General features: G+C 48.4%; 8 protein-coding genes across 8 annotated transcripts; 6 read left to right on the top strand and 2 right to left on the bottom strand.

Moving 5' to 3' along the window:
- Positions 1-600: 600 nt before the first annotated feature.
- N7500_006853 (uncharacterized protein) lies at positions 601-1,620 on the top strand (the record flags this gene model as incomplete). Its single annotated transcript, XM_056677997.1, has 1 exon — positions 601-1,620. One exon carries the CDS (start codon positions 601-603, stop codon positions 1,618-1,620), a length of 1,020 nt encoding a protein of 339 aa, XP_056532997.1.
- Positions 1,621-2,188: 568 nt separating this feature from the next.
- N7500_006852 (HPP family protein) lies at positions 2,189-3,141 on the top strand (the record flags this gene model as incomplete). The annotated part of the gene is made up of 2 exons (XM_056677996.1): positions 2,189-2,479; positions 2,563-3,141. The coding sequence occupies 2 exons, from the start codon at positions 2,189-2,191 to the stop codon at positions 3,139-3,141; spliced, it is 870 nt and encodes a 289-aa protein (XP_056532996.1).
- A 513-nt stretch (positions 3,142-3,654) lies between these two features.
- On the top strand, positions 3,655-5,544 carry N7500_006851 (ATP-binding cassette family ATPase ARB1; the record flags this gene model as incomplete). Its single annotated transcript, XM_056677995.1, has 2 exons — positions 3,655-4,215; positions 4,276-5,544. 2 exons carry the CDS (start codon positions 3,655-3,657, stop codon positions 5,542-5,544), a joined length of 1,830 nt encoding a protein of 609 aa, XP_056532995.1.
- Positions 5,545-6,385: 841 nt separating this feature from the next.
- N7500_006850 (uncharacterized protein) lies at positions 6,386-6,763 on the top strand (the record flags this gene model as incomplete). The annotated part of the gene is made up of 1 exon (XM_056677994.1): positions 6,386-6,763. The coding sequence occupies one exon, from the start codon at positions 6,386-6,388 to the stop codon at positions 6,761-6,763; it is 378 nt and encodes a 125-aa protein (XP_056532994.1).
- Positions 6,764-7,334: 571 nt separating this feature from the next.
- Positions 7,335-8,717, bottom strand: N7500_006849 (TFIIH complex kinase subunit CCL1; the record flags this gene model as incomplete). Its single annotated transcript, XM_056677993.1, has 2 exons — positions 7,335-8,291; positions 8,385-8,717. 2 exons carry the CDS (start codon positions 8,715-8,717, stop codon positions 7,335-7,337), a joined length of 1,290 nt encoding a protein of 429 aa, XP_056532993.1.
- A 491-nt stretch (positions 8,718-9,208) lies between these two features.
- Positions 9,209-9,969, top strand: N7500_006848 (uncharacterized protein; the record flags this gene model as incomplete). The annotated part of the gene is made up of 3 exons (XM_056677992.1): positions 9,209-9,484; positions 9,687-9,752; positions 9,811-9,969. 3 exons carry the CDS (start codon positions 9,209-9,211, stop codon positions 9,967-9,969), a joined length of 501 nt encoding a protein of 166 aa, XP_056532992.1.
- Positions 9,970-11,101: 1,132 nt separating this feature from the next.
- Positions 11,102-11,935, bottom strand: N7500_006847 (E2 ubiquitin-conjugating protein UBC1; the record flags this gene model as incomplete). Its single annotated transcript, XM_056677991.1, has 3 exons — positions 11,102-11,273; positions 11,335-11,615; positions 11,675-11,935. 3 exons carry the CDS (start codon positions 11,933-11,935, stop codon positions 11,102-11,104), a joined length of 714 nt encoding a protein of 237 aa, XP_056532991.1.
- Positions 11,936-12,691: 756 nt separating this feature from the next.
- Positions 12,692-14,267, top strand: N7500_006846 (proteasome regulatory particle base subunit RPT2; the record flags this gene model as incomplete). The annotated part of the gene is made up of 4 exons (XM_056677990.1): positions 12,692-12,694; positions 12,762-12,827; positions 12,886-13,957; positions 14,014-14,267. The coding sequence occupies 4 exons, from the start codon at positions 12,692-12,694 to the stop codon at positions 14,265-14,267; spliced, it is 1,395 nt and encodes a 464-aa protein (XP_056532990.1).
- Positions 14,268-14,590: the final 323 nt, after the last annotated feature.

The following is a 14,590-nucleotide window of genomic DNA, read 5'->3' as shown; positions in this document are numbered from 1 at the left end:
TGGTAGACCTTTAGGCATCGCAGCTCTGGGCCTCCGTATACTTCTGAGATTTCTCATTGTTCTAACTTTTCTGGCCCTCGGTGCAATCTTCCTAGTATCGAAATCTTTGCCTATGTATGTAGTTGTATGTCAATATACTTATGTCTGATTTAAGTCAATTTACCAGAGCTAAAGTGAAGAAGTGCGTGCGCAGTAGACAAAATGGAACCAATGGTATCTGATGTCCACAAGAGAATATGTAAGATCTTCAAGATATATCCGTGTTCGTTTCTAATACCCACACAATGTTGAAAAACTGCTTATAAGTTTTATGTTTTTTTTGTTCATTTAGCTAGGAATGAGTCTAGGATTAATAGTGACATTGACACCAGTTCCTTTTTGTCAGAAGATTGAAATGAGGAAGTGAGCAAATCAGCCGAGAAAAACAGTAAACTGTGCTCAGAGGGCATGCTCAGTTTTACTCAGTGGCCAAAAAGCGGCAAGAGGCGGGCACTGAAATGGACGTGGAGAGACGTTCATCTGTAAATACGAGGTCCAGGAGCCTTTCATATTGTCCCCCAAGCCCCCAGGAATAATTTCTTCACCATAGAGACAACTGTGATGGATGTCAAATCGCTACCAGATTTCCGATTCTTTCCGTATCGAGTCAAATATCCACATGTCGAGTCTCAAGAACTATTGCCAACAGATAATCCTATCACACTCAACACTTCGTCCTCATGGACTTATTGCGGACCCCTCTTGACCCTCGAATCATGTACCCTGCCATCCTCTTTTAACACCTGGGCGGAAGCCACAGTCAGCGGCTCAATAATGCCCTCTTTATTCTCCTTCTTAGCATACGTCCACGACTTCTTGACTAAAAACAACCAATCCCACTACTGGCTCACAATCAGAGCAAGCAAAGGCTCGGACGAATTCGACACCCCGCGCTGGCACACAGATGATTTATTCTTCTCTCCCCTTCAACCACCAATAAACCACGCAAGGCGTCAATCACTCTTCTCACCAATCACTAATCTACTCAAATCCACCTGGACAGGACCGAAAAGCCAAGAGCTCGCAACCCAAAGCTCACCATCTCACCCCGAAACCAAGCAGTTTCACCACCCGCCTACAACTCCATCTGCCCAAATCCCCTCTACAAGCTCGAACCCAACAAACTGGAAACTCACAACCACCCTCCTAGGCCCAGGAACCCTGTTCATTCCAACCGCCATAAACAGCCTAGCGCGCGCCACACAACACGCCGCCAAAACCGCCGCCCGCGCCGCGGACCCGGACCACATATGCGTCTCCGTGCGCTGTGTTGGCTGCGCCATGGCGGCGGAGTCGGTGCGAGCACAGCTAGCCGTTGAGCTGGGCGGACATAGTATTGTTCAGGCATCAGCGGGGGAGTGTGTTTTCTTCCGAGTTGGCGAGGACGAGGGCGCGATGCATTCTGAGCCGCGATCGCATGGAGATCGGGTTTTTGTTAATGTTGTCCCTAGCCATGAGGCGGATCTTAGGGCGCTTATGGCAAAATGGGGGATGGAATATCCGCGCGCTTGGTGTGTCGGGCTGCCATTGGTTATTGGGAAGGGGGAGGAGTGTTTGAGGGATGTTGGGTATGAGATTTGACTTGTTTGTTCTTTAGTATGGATGGGAGCTTTGTTAGTGACCAGACATCAATCACCGTAGCCAATAATTGGCAGATCGAGTTGTGATGATCAACCTCCTTTTTTGAATCGAAAATAATATATATGCCAGTATATGGTGTAGACACTGACATACGGAGTATATGTCGTACGGAGTAGACATGGATGAAATAGGAAACATCCGCACGTCAAATGGTTCGGACAATGACGCTATGCCAAGCCGCTAGTCCCGAATTGTAGTTTATGTTACCAAATGCAAATCCGCTGAGTGGACAACCTGAAGAAGTCGGCCCTGGCATCAAAAGCCCTACATCCGAGAGTTGACATCCGCGGAGAAAGAGAGCAGAGTTGCGCCTTTAACGGTACACATGAGGTTTTGCTCACCAAGTCTCGGTCCACGGCTATACGGCTGATGGAGGTTCTTCCTTTATATTCCCGATAGGGTTGAACTTCCACAGGTGTGCGTGAGACTCGTGAGATCATTAAGAACCTAAGGAGCCTACAGAGCCTAGAGCATACATAATATCTGCTCAGTGCAACATAGTTCCAGCATGGCACTATCGCCGCATGGACCGGTGACGCTGTCCCATCCAACAACCTGGAATTTCGACATTGATCGGTATGTGAATCCATTCGTGCCGGCACCACGATGGCATCTCATACCACGACCTATCGCCTATATGCTGGGGCATCGAGATAAGCCACCCAAGCCAATAGGCAACATCCTGATCGCATTGTGGTCGTTGGTTGGAGCATTCTGCGGCGTGGCTTTGGTGGCATCCGTTTCGAAACGGGTACCTTCTTTTGAAGCGCATGATGCACCGGTTATTATTGGTAGTTTTGTAAGTTGTATCGATCTGAGACCTGATGCAAAAATAGGCTGGAAAGAAAACATAGGGCTGACTCTATGTTTCTTTGATGATAGGGTGCAGCGGCAGTTATTGAATTCGGTGCAATCGAATCACCTTTCGCACAACCACGCAATGCGGTCCTGAGCCAGCTCATCGCCTGTTTCTTCGGTGTCGGAATATCGAAATTGTTCGCCTTGGATCCTCATGCTGAAGCGTATACGGAGTTTGGGGGTGCTCTTGCTTGTGGTCTTACCACGGCTGTCATGATTCTCACCAACACTACACACCCACCTGCGGGTGCAACTGCTGTTCTAGCAGTAACACACCCTCAGACTGTTGCTTTGGGCTGGTTTCTTTTCCCAGTCATGTTGCTTGGACTCGGGCTTATGCAGGCTGCGGCTGTGATCATTAACAATGTGCAGCGTCGATATCCGCTATACTGGTGGACGTCACATCCATTGTCGCGATCTCGGGGGGATGTTGAAAAGTCTAGTTTGAAAGAAACACCAAGTGTTCCTAGTCATTATGAGGATAGTCTGACTGATGTTCCTCGGCGGTTGGTAATAGAACGTGGTGATATTTCAGTGCCAGATGGGATCATACTTTCTGCTGAGGAGCAAGAAGTATTGGAGAGAATCAGTGAAAGACTTTGAGATGTATTAAATATTAGCATGTTATCTCTCCAAATATAGCCCCCCTTTTCTTCTGTACCTTTATCGTCCAGTCGCGCATCACACAAATCAAAGTGGCGAATTGACACCTCAGGCATTCCATGCGGTGACGTCTCTCCCAATCAGCATCCACTTATGTCTAACGGCCCACTGATGGATTTTTTTTTTTGTTCAAATTTCTTGACTAACTTGCCAACACACACAGGTAAATAGGAAGAAATTTATAAGAGAAAGGTATGCTCGATTCTCAAGTCTTCCATTTCTCTCAAACTTATAATCGATAGGATTCTATCGATAAGGGCAAACCACCAACTCCACTGCTCTACGCCCCTCGATTTCCCTGTCCGCCCCGCCAGGCGATCCACTCAGTCTTTTTGCTTTTCTCTTCAATCTCTTTTCGCATTGTCATCCTTTTTCCCCCTCCCCTTTGCCTTCCGTCCCTTACTTTTCTTTTTAAACCCTCACTTTTTTTTCTATACCGTCACACCCGCAACCATGGTTTCCGCCTCCAAGGCTGCCCGCATGGCCAAGCGTGCCGACGAGAAGAAGCCCAAGAAGGACGCTAAGGTCGAACTCGATGGCCACGGAAACCCCATCGTCAATGACGCGCCTGCCACCAAGGATCAGTCCGCCGTTGATAAGCTCACAGCCCAGATGGATAAGCACGGTCTGTCCGATCGTGTCACCACCGGTGTGCTGTCATCTTTGCCCGCCTCTCGCGACGTTAAGATTACCTCTTGCTCCCTTGTGTTCCACGGAAAGGTCCTCGTCACCGATTCCACCCTCGAGTTGAACTTCGGTCGTCGTTACGGTCTCCTCGGTGAAAACGGTTGCGGAAAGTCCACTATCCTCAAGTCCATTGCTGCCCGCGAGTACCCCGTTCCCGAGCACATCGATATCTACCTTTTGAACGAGGGTGCGCCCCCCACCGAATTCGGTGCCCTTGACTGGGTTGTTCGCGAGGCCGAGCGTCAGTTGGAAGATATGGAGAAGAAGGCCGAGGAGGTTCTTGAGAATGAAGGCCCTGATAGCCCTATCCTTGAGGACCTATATGACGTACGTATTTTTCGAATTTTACTCTTTGTGGCTGCAAACCGGTGCTAACTATCTACACAGCGCATGGACAAGATGGACCCTTCCACTTTCCACGTTCGTGCCTCCCTTATTTTGACCGGTCTCGGCTTCAACAAGCACACCATCAACAAGAAGACCAAGGATATGTCCGGTGGTTGGCGTATGCGTGTTGCCCTCGCCAAGGCCCTATTCGTCAAGCCCTCTTTGCTCTTGCTTGATGACCCCACTGCCCATTTGGACTTGGAAGCTTGCGTGTGGCTCGAGGAGTACCTCAAGAAGTGGGATCGTACTTTGATCCTGGTTTCTCACTCCATGGATTTCCTGAACGGTGTCTGCACCAATATGATTGACATGCGTGGCCAAAAGCTCCTCTACTACGGAGGTAACTACGATTCTTACCACAAGACCCGTAGTGAGCAGGAGACCAACCAGACCAAGGCCTACACCAAGCAGCAGGAAGAAATTCAGCACATCAAGAAGTTCATTGCTTCCGCTGGTACATATGCTAACTTGGTGCGTCAAGCCAAGTCTCGCCAGAAGATTCTTGACAAGATGGAGGCCGATGGCTTCATCCAGCCCGTCGTAGCCGACCGTGTCTTCACCTTCCGCTTCGCCGATGTCGAGAAGCTTCCTCCCCCAGTTCTGTCCTTCGATGATGTCAGTTTCTCCTACTCCGGTAACTGGGAGGACACCCTGTACGAGCACCTCGATCTTGGTGTCGACATGGATTCCCGTACCGCTCTCGTCGGCCCCAATGGTGTCGGCAAGTCTACTCTGCTCCGTCTCATGACCGGCAAGCTCAGCCCCATTGGTGGCCGTGTCTCTCGTCACACTCACTTGAAGCTTGGTGTTTACAGTCAGCACTCTTCTGAGCAGCTTGATCTCACCAAGTCTTCTCTTGAGTTCGTCCGTGACCGTTTCCCCGAGAAGTCCCAGGACTACCAGTACTGGCGTCAGCAGCTCGGCCGCTACGGTCTGAGCGGTGAGGGCCAGACTGCCCTCATGGGTACCTTGTCCGAGGGTCAGAAGTCTCGTATCGTTTTCGCCCTGCTTGCCATTGAGTCCCCCAACATGATTCTCCTTGACGAGCCTACCAACGGTCTCGACATCCCCACCATTGACTCTTTGGCCGATGCCATCAACGCCTACAGCGGTGGTGTTGTCGTCGTCTCTCACGATTTCCGTCTCCTCGACAAGATTGCCAAGGACATCATGGTCTGTGAGGACAAGACCATCCGCCGCTGGGACGGTTCCATCGGTGACTACAAGAACTACCTCCGTAACAAGATGTTGTCTTCTGGTGCCGTTTAAGGGCTTTCTTCATGTTTCAACTTTGTTCAACTTCCTTTTTTTCCCCTTTTGATGACGAAATGCTAGACGAGAACTGAAGGAATACAAATGCCCACATGGCACTAAAAGTTTGGTTCCCGCAGGGACACAACAAAAAGTTCCTTGGGTTGGGATGGTTTTCATTTATTTTCTTTTTGTCCGTTAGATCGTTTGTCCTTCCCTCCTTTCCGAATAGATTTTGGGTGGAGGATTGGACTTTTGCGCTTTATTGCTATGAACTACCCCTTTTCGATTGGACTTGATTCGATCTGTTTTTTTTTTCTTGTCTTATCATGCGTCCTTGATAGAGTATCTAGTCCTCTCCGAGGTGAATATAAGGGATGCCATTTACGCTGAATTATATCTGCTTGGTCCTCAAAGGATAGACCCTATTCTCCGTCTTCACATATGACGTTACTTGTATGATTTGCGCTTTGTTTATATTGATACTATGTCAATTATGTTGTCTATGTAAACAATCTTTCTCATCATGAATGCTCTCATGACCCCTAGCATCAGCCTAATGCTTCGAGATTTGGCCTTCTTCTCTTTCTTCCTAGTCTCATTCAAACACCAGTAGTACACACCGTGACGATACCAAGAAACAAAGAACATCAACAATGGCTATAGTAGTTCCCATTGTCTCGTCTTTCTCAAAGGACCAAATCCAAGTCATCGCCAACAGGACATATATAAACACAGACCCATCCCATCCACCTACTTTTTTCTCACCCAGAGCCAGATCGAGGTAAGTTCTGACACATATTAACTCACTTACACCAGAAACATCTCCAGATATATACATACCCCTGCCATCAGCACAATGGACGGGTCTCGCATACAGCCCGGAAACTTCAAGGAGATCTATACAAAAGCCTGCGAAACCTTCACCCACAAGCTTCAATGCCAAGTATTCGTTCTCCTGAGTTCATCTCCCAGTCCTGATATAGAGGACGTCGCAACACGGTTGGAGGAGCTGCGCGAACGCATCGTTCAGATTGGGTTCATGGGCGAGATTGGCGGATTTGGTGTACGGGCTGATAACCGCGTGCGTGCGCGTTGGGGTCCGCTTCCTATTAAGGAGGTTTGCTTTGAGATTAAGTGGGAACTGACTGTTCTCATAGAGGAACTTGCTAGGGACGGAGATTCGCTGATACTTGCGGATTTACTGATAGGGATTTTGGACGTGTTGCCTTTTTAAATGCATGTTGAACAGGAATATTAGGCTGCTTGTGCAGTCTTGTTGAGTCTTTTGGATAGTCTTTCTAGATGTATTTTCGGATGTTTCCCCAATGTGATCGACTTTTGCAGATGTTCTTTCCCCCTATGAACACTTAGATTTCGGCCGTAGAACGGCTGAGGACGTGCAAACCAATTGTTCCTCTTCTAACATGTGAGGCTTGTTTTGTGGTCATGGAGTTGTAAAGTAGCGCTTTTGGGCATAGTCTACTTTGAGTATCTAGAGGGGGCCATCGGAAATCAAACAAAACATTAACATTGCATCGGATAGATTCAATTTGGTCCCCATGCTGGATCAGATCAAAGTAAAACTGCTTTTGTCCCGATGATGACAGGGATGCATCCATTTCCTCTGTCGACTTTGAATTTCAGATTTTAGGTCTGTAAAGACCGAGAGGTCAGGGTAGCTACACCGAAGACGTGGAAAATTGGAAGTGCATAATCGAGTTTTATTTTTGCTGCATCTCGAAGTGTGTCCGTTCTGGTATTTGATATTAAATTATTTGTGAATGTAGATTGAATGACTTGCATTATCATGGCTGCTTGGTTCGCTGGGTGACCAACTCCGGGCCGAAAACATCACCATCTTGACGAACGAGCTGTTCTTGTTCCAATTTCCGCTTTTTCGCTAAGCGTTCTGTTTCGCTTTCAGAAGTGACAATGCCAGTGTCACTTTGAACGACGGTAGATGGCTGGGCGGAATCCCGCTTTCGAGCAGCAGCAAGATTCACCTTCTCGGGGTTCTGACAATGATATAACTTCTTTGCAATGCGCTTCAGACTCTTCATTTGCGCAGGGTCCGAGGAGAGAGGTGTGTAGGATTGGAGAAGAGCAGAGCATTCAGTCAAAACGTGATGCAACTTGGAGCGGATTTCATATAAAGGGTTCACGAGCCCGTTATCATCTGTTTCGGGGGCAGGGATTGTGGCTGTGACAGGACCACCAAGTTTGACATCCAGCAAAAACTCGGCTAGCGGACGATCCGCCAGCAAAAAGGCAGAAAACCAGATCTGGGAAGGCGTGTACAAGAAGTAGGCATCTGTCATCTGTGCAGCGGATTTCAGCAGCTCACGAGTTGTGCCGTGGGCCCGAGCGATTCGATCTGACATTGAGGACGATGGAACGGGAGGCGGTGCGATGGACAGCAGTCCTTGTTGAAGATCTTCCGCGGTCTCATGTGGTAGATGAGGCGCTGGCTGGCCTTGACCTTGTGCGATGGCTTGTAGTTCCATGACGCCGCCTTCAAGTCCCCGGAATGGATGCCGTACATCAAAAGTGAAACGAAGTCCCTGCATGAGCAGGAATTCCGGTGCGATAACGTCCTCTGTTGAAGTGTCACCGGGAATTCCGTCTGCAAATTGCCGGAGAGAGATATAGTAATTGTCGGTTTTGGTCGCGACGAAGAGCGCACACGCCATGATGGACTTTGGATGGTATGTCATGGGTGAATTGGTTAGGTAGAAGCGGCGAAGGTATTGGATCGCGGTGGCCTGTGTGCCCAAAACGAAGAAAGTCAGCTTCCCAAGCTTTTTCTTAAGGTTGACTAGTAAGGGGAGTATAAAGTCTTTCGGAGCTTAACGTACCCGGACCATTGTCGGAATTGGTGGCTTGTATGTCTCTCCGAGCTCTAGTGTTTTTTCGCAGTAATACCGCACAAGAATGAGTTCCTCCTCTGGTGTCAAACATTCAACGTCATTTTCATCTTTGTTCTTGAGGTCCACATGGCTTTCTGGTGGTGGTGTTCCCGCCGCTGAGGATGCGGTTGACTGATGAGTTTCGCGGGATCTGCGCAAAGCGGCGCGCACGCGCTCGCTGGCAACAGCATTGGTAGAGGCCCTGAGAGATTCCAGAGATGGCTCCGTGTATGACCACAGTCGATATTGGGACGAGGCACGATAAATGTCGTCTTCAATCATGACGCCGGTGCTCTCTTTTGAATTGTTGGAAGAATCAAAAGCTGGAAACCTTTATTCTTGGCTGGGAATGTCGGTACGCTGTTTAGAGTATCACAAGATAGGTATGTAGAGCATGAACAAGTGGAAATTGCAGAGTTATTTTGAATATGGCAATAAGTATTCGACAATTATCAATGTGCCCAGCAATGAATCGACTTGGGATCCAAGAGAACACTGCACCTGGGCAAGTCAGAGCTAGGTGTGCTTATCGATAACGCGAACCCACGCTTTGATGACCAGGGCTATGTATTTGATTTTCTGCCACTTTCTTGGCGTTCCCTTTCCGTTTTAGTGCTCAGACCTCGCCGCTTTTTGCTCAGTAAAACTGAGCCACATCAGTATTACATAATCGCCCTCACGCGTTGCCCAGGTGAGCATTTACCTCCAGGGCTAGCGCTCCACTTATTTCACGTTATCCACTAACCACCCGTGGACATCTACCACTTATCAACATGCCTAATCCGCTTCCCGAGTTCAGCCCCGCGTGTCCAATCCCGTATATCCTCCAACCCGAAGAGCGAGTGAAACAACTGCAAACCATTCTAGACACGGATCTCGGAAAAGTTCAGAGAGTGAATATCGAAGCCCTTATTCACCTATACGAGATTGGCGAGCTTGGACCACGCCAGCGAACTGATCCCCCTGTTTTCCTGGTTGATGGAGTTCGCGTTGAAAAGGACCCATGGAAAGATAAATCGGTGCCAGCTCACGCATTGAGGTGCTGTGAGGTATATTATTTAGTACCCATGGTATTCTGCCTTATACTAATAACAGCTTTAAGACGTTGTTCTACCAGCAATTGACCCAGCAAACTACGTACCAGGCAAATATCATATAACCCTTCTCGGGCCTCCCCTAGGCGCCCTTGAGTGTATGATGTTATGAAGAGCTCGAGCTAAGTCATTATCGTGTTTTTTTTCTTACTATTAGCCCCAACAAATGGTCCAATCTGTGTCAGAATCCCTCTCGTTTTCGAATGAGTTCCAAATGCACCAGGTATGTCAACCTCAGCTATATCAACGATCACTTAAGCTTCTTTACTAACATAAGATAGCTCTATGCCCGGACCAGAATTCCCCCCAGTATGGCGGATGCAAACTTGACTCATCCTATCTTAGTTTGCAATGATACAGGCAGCAATATCCTTACCATTTTCACGTCTGATCTGTTAGCGCTTCGCTTCGATATGACACTTCACCTTCAAGCCGTATAAGGCTCAATCCAAATAAACATTGCCAATGGCTGGGCTCTCTAGACCCTGATGTTTGTTGAGATGCAAATTCTTACGTCTGCCTTTGTGCCCCTTACCCTATGGTTTGAAGAGTCTGCTATTGTGAAAGCAAATAGCCCAGGAGATACACGTCTCTCAGGATCAGCTATGCGTAACTATTTATTTTTTGCCACTGCGCCCGGAAATGCCCACCTGTTTGTTGCACAGAAGAAAGCTGGAATCATTCGCGATCTCCCTGTCTGAGCTATTTCTCTTTTTTGCTTGGCTAGCAGAATGCTACATCTTTACCAGTTCAAATAGAAATTCACAGCCACAACCAGCCTCTGGATCCAGTTTTCACCCATAGCTTGATGAAGTCCACACAATGTCAAGAAAGTCGAACAGCCAAAAGGATGAGGTAGCAAACCGAAAAAGCTATCTTGCAGGTTTAAAGCAGGGGAATAGTTCTAATTTATAAATCAGGAACTGGGGATAACCTAAGATCTTGCTCTTGCGTTGCCCCGTTATGGATGAGGTCGGTGCCTTCCAATGTTGCGTCATCGTGTATTAGTGCATTGATTTTTGAGAGAGGAACGAGACTACATAGTAGACCGTGGACTTCAGAACATCAGGGCATGGTGAGAAGTGAGGGCCATCAAAAAGTGGTCGCAAATAAACAATATTGTGGGGGTAAAGTGCCCCTTCGGGTATAGACTGAGCGTGGGCTGAGTGCTCAATAGATGCCTCTGATCAGTCTGAGTAATCAGTCAGCAATCAGTGAGCGCTCGTTGGGCTTCACGGCTTTACCGCGTGATGTCTTTGAGCAGCTCACTGAGTCTAAGCCCGAACTGAAGTTTACCTAGTGAGCCTGACTCTGAGCGCCCTCGGCAGCTAAGATAGGAAAGCCCCATCTGGCAGAGGAAACATGTTACGTATAGTTACTTGTGTAGATAGTTCTGCTCAGACATCAAATCATTATGTTGATTTCCTGGTGTTATTTTATTGACTTCAATATCAATTAAAAGTTATGTAACGAATATCCGACATACATAAGCCACCCAATGCAATCCGTTCATGTTCCATGCATTTTTTGTCGCATTTCATCCCATGTTCACCGCAAACACCAGAATATACATCACTCACCAAGAAGTCGGGCAGCAATATCGCCCATACGACCTTCTTCTAATTCATAGTCTTGACCTCCTCTTCGTTCAACACCGGCAAAGCGGAAAGCAGCCACAACGCGCTCAACGTCAAAGCCCATGCTGCCAAAACGGTCGACCAAATTCTTGTTGTATCCGTCATATCTATAGGTCATGATCAGCAATCATACTCACCGGGGTAATCAATGGTAGGACAATGACTCACTTTGCAAGACTGTCTTCGACAGCTGCTTGTCGGGCGTCATCTAGCCTTGATCCGTCTCCGTTGTCAGCACTACGCACGGGAGCTCCAGCATACACAACAGCCCAGTCGCGCGCAACGCGCTCAAACTCCTTAGGTGTCTTGAGAAGCATATTAGCCACTTCAGCGTCTTGAGGGTCTTTGGGTTCGGGTGTGCTAAGCAAAGATTGCAGCGAAAGCAAAGCGGACTTGATAGTCAGAACTGGCGACCAAGCACTAGAAAGCGTGTCAAGGCAGATTGCACCCTATAATGGCGATCAGGATCAAAGTTTTATCATATGCGTATCAAGGAGAGGGCACCAACCGTTTGGCTGCTGACATTCGGATGCCACACTTTGGTCTCAAACTTCATGGTAGGTGGGCGGAAAGGGTAGTCGGTGGGGATTTTGATATCAATATTGTAGGTACCACCTTCATAAGGGGTTCCGGGTGGCCCTGGAAATGACCCCCTTAGGTGGGTGACATCGTCCTGGTTGCCAAATGGCTCGACCTTGATTTGAGAGTGGGCATCGGCGTGAATGTCCGTAATTTCCTTTCCAATGCGACGCATACGATTGCTAGCCATGATGATTCGAGAAATCCTTTCAGAAAGAGGTTAAACAAGAGATGTTGAAAGATGAGACCGCTTATGCGTAAATTGTGGAGTGAAATAGATCTATTGTCGTCGTGTCAAAGACCGCACAGAGCGTGGAAACGGCTGTGGGGAGGAAGACGGAATGGGGCTAACTGTAGGAGAGGGGTGTTAGAAAGCTTTCAGATCAAGTGGAAACTATCACACCCAAAGCACAAAGCACAAAGCTCGCTAGGGAATTGGAAGGAACTCAAGAGAAACGAGGATCTCACCAAATGGAGGGGAACCTTGGGAACTATATGAGAATTCAGTATGAGTGATGAGCTCAAACACCTGTCACCTGATATGTGCACCTGATATAAAGACCCCGAAAAAGAACACAGCTCTTAAGACTGTAATCGTAAGGTAATCTCAGTATAAAGCCTCGAGAGAAAAAAGAATTTCTTTGATTGTCCTCGAGAATGTCGGAGGTACAAGCAAGGTGCCGATAAGACAAGGCGTTAAGGCAACAATGCGTGAATGACGCATTGGCGGCCTGAGGCCTAAAGGGTCACGTGTAGACCTAACAGCTTCCAGCTCGCCCAGCGTCTAACCTCCGGATATACCACATCTGCATTGACAACCCATCCCTTTCGACTCGTCTTTCCCATCATTCAGTACCATTACAGGCTCTGGATCTCCTCTACATTGATTTTCTTTGCAACTTCACACCAGGGATTCTGACTGTCTCCCTCTCGGTGGCTGACAAACATGGTAAGCGCCCCAATCTTCCCAGCCTCTGGGAGACCATCTCAGTTTACATTCTAATACTCAAAACTAGGGTCAACAGCAGTCTAACTTGGGCGGAGGCCCTGGAGGCGATGGACGTGATGACAAGGATAAGAAGGTATGTTCAAACTCGTTTCCTCTGCTACACGAGTCGTGCTGAGACCATCTTTCATCAGAAGGACAAGCCCAAATACGAACCTCCCCCACCACCTACGACTCGTCTTGGAAAGAAGAAGCGCAAGGCCGCAGGCCCAAGCACTGCCTCTAAGCTCCCCGATATCTACCCTACATCGCGATGCAAGCTACGATACCTTCGCATGCAGCGTGTTCACGACCACCTGCTGTTAGAAGAAGAGTATGTTGAGAATATGGAACGGATGCGTAAGGCTAAGGCCCAAGCCTCCCAGGACCCTGCCAGCCGAGGCGGTGACTTGGATGTAACGGACCGGAACGCCGATGAGCGGAGTCGAGTCGATGACATGCGAGGCAGCCCGATGGGGGTCGGCAACTTAGAAGAGTTGATTGATGATGATCATGCTATTGTCTCAAGCGCCACTGGCCCCGAGTACTACGTTTCAATCATGTCTTTCGTCGATAAAGATCTCCTGGAGCCGGGTGCCAGTATTCTTCTACACCACAAGTCAGTGTCTGTCGTCGGTGTACTGACGGAGGAATCTGACCCTCTTGTCTCGGTGATGAAGTTGGACAAGGCGCCGACAGAATCATATGCTGATATTGGTGGCTTGGAGCAACAAATCCAGGAAGTTCGAGAATCCGTGGAGCTGCCCCTGCTACACCCCGAGCTGTATGAGGAGATGGGAATCAAGCCCCCCAAGGGCGTGATTCTCTACGGTGCCCCAGGTACCGGAAAGACGCTACTTGCCAAGGCTGTTGCCAACCAGACCAGCGCGACTTTCCTCCGCATTGTTGGCAGTGAGCTGATTCAGAAGTATCTGGGTGATGGCCCTCGCCTGGTTCGCCAGATCTTCTCGGTCGCTGCTGAACATGCTCCATCAATTGTGTTCATTGATGAGATTGATGCTATCGGTACAAAGCGATACGAATCACAATCTGGCGGTGAGCGAGAAATCCAGCGAACTATGCTGGAGCTTCTGAACCAGCTTGATGGATTCGATGATCGTGGTGACGTGAAGGTCATCATGGCCACCAACAAGATCGAGACGCTGGACCCGGCTTTGATCCGACCTGGTCGTATTGACCGTAAGATTCTCTTTGAGAATCCAGACCGTAAGTAATGCCCTGATGTCTGTTGCTACTCATTGCGGCTTATTAATAATTTCTAGAAAACACCAAGAAGAAGATTTTCACTCTGCACACATCGAAGATGTCTCTCGGTGACGACGTGGACCTTGAGGAGTTCATCAATCAGAAAGATGATCTTTCTGGTGCCGACATCCGCGCAATCTGCACCGAAGCTGGTTTGATGGCACTGAGAGAGCGACGCATGAGGGTGCAGATGGACGATTTCCGGGCTGCTCGTGAGCGTATCATGAAGACCAAGCAGGACGGCGGTCCTGTCGAGGGTCTGTACTTGTAAGCGCTGACAATATTTTTGATGGTAGAGTGCTGGAGAGCTTGCATTGGAGACCTATATGCAGCTAGGTCCCTTGTGTACTGTAATAATCAAGTGACGTACGAATCTCAAGGGTGCACTGCCCAGAAATTTCTTTAAATGAACCATAAAAATATATTCAAAGTACATATTTCGCCTGATGTAGGGCATGTGTGGATATATACGGAGCACCTAGCTACACGCAAGAGATTGCGCCAAGCACTTCGGCTTATCAGTCGCGGGTTGCAAACACTGCAAACAAGCTAGCTATCAGGTCTGCGCCTCTCTTCATCTGTCAAAAAGTTCCT

Source organism: Penicillium coprophilum (assembly GCF_028826855.1).
Source record: "Penicillium coprophilum strain IBT 35676 chromosome Unknown utg000004l_segment0_segment0, whole genome shotgun sequence".
Lineage (NCBI taxonomy): Eukaryota > Fungi > Ascomycota > Eurotiomycetes > Eurotiales > Aspergillaceae > Penicillium > Penicillium coprophilum.
This window is presented reverse-complemented; position numbering and strand designations above follow the sequence as displayed.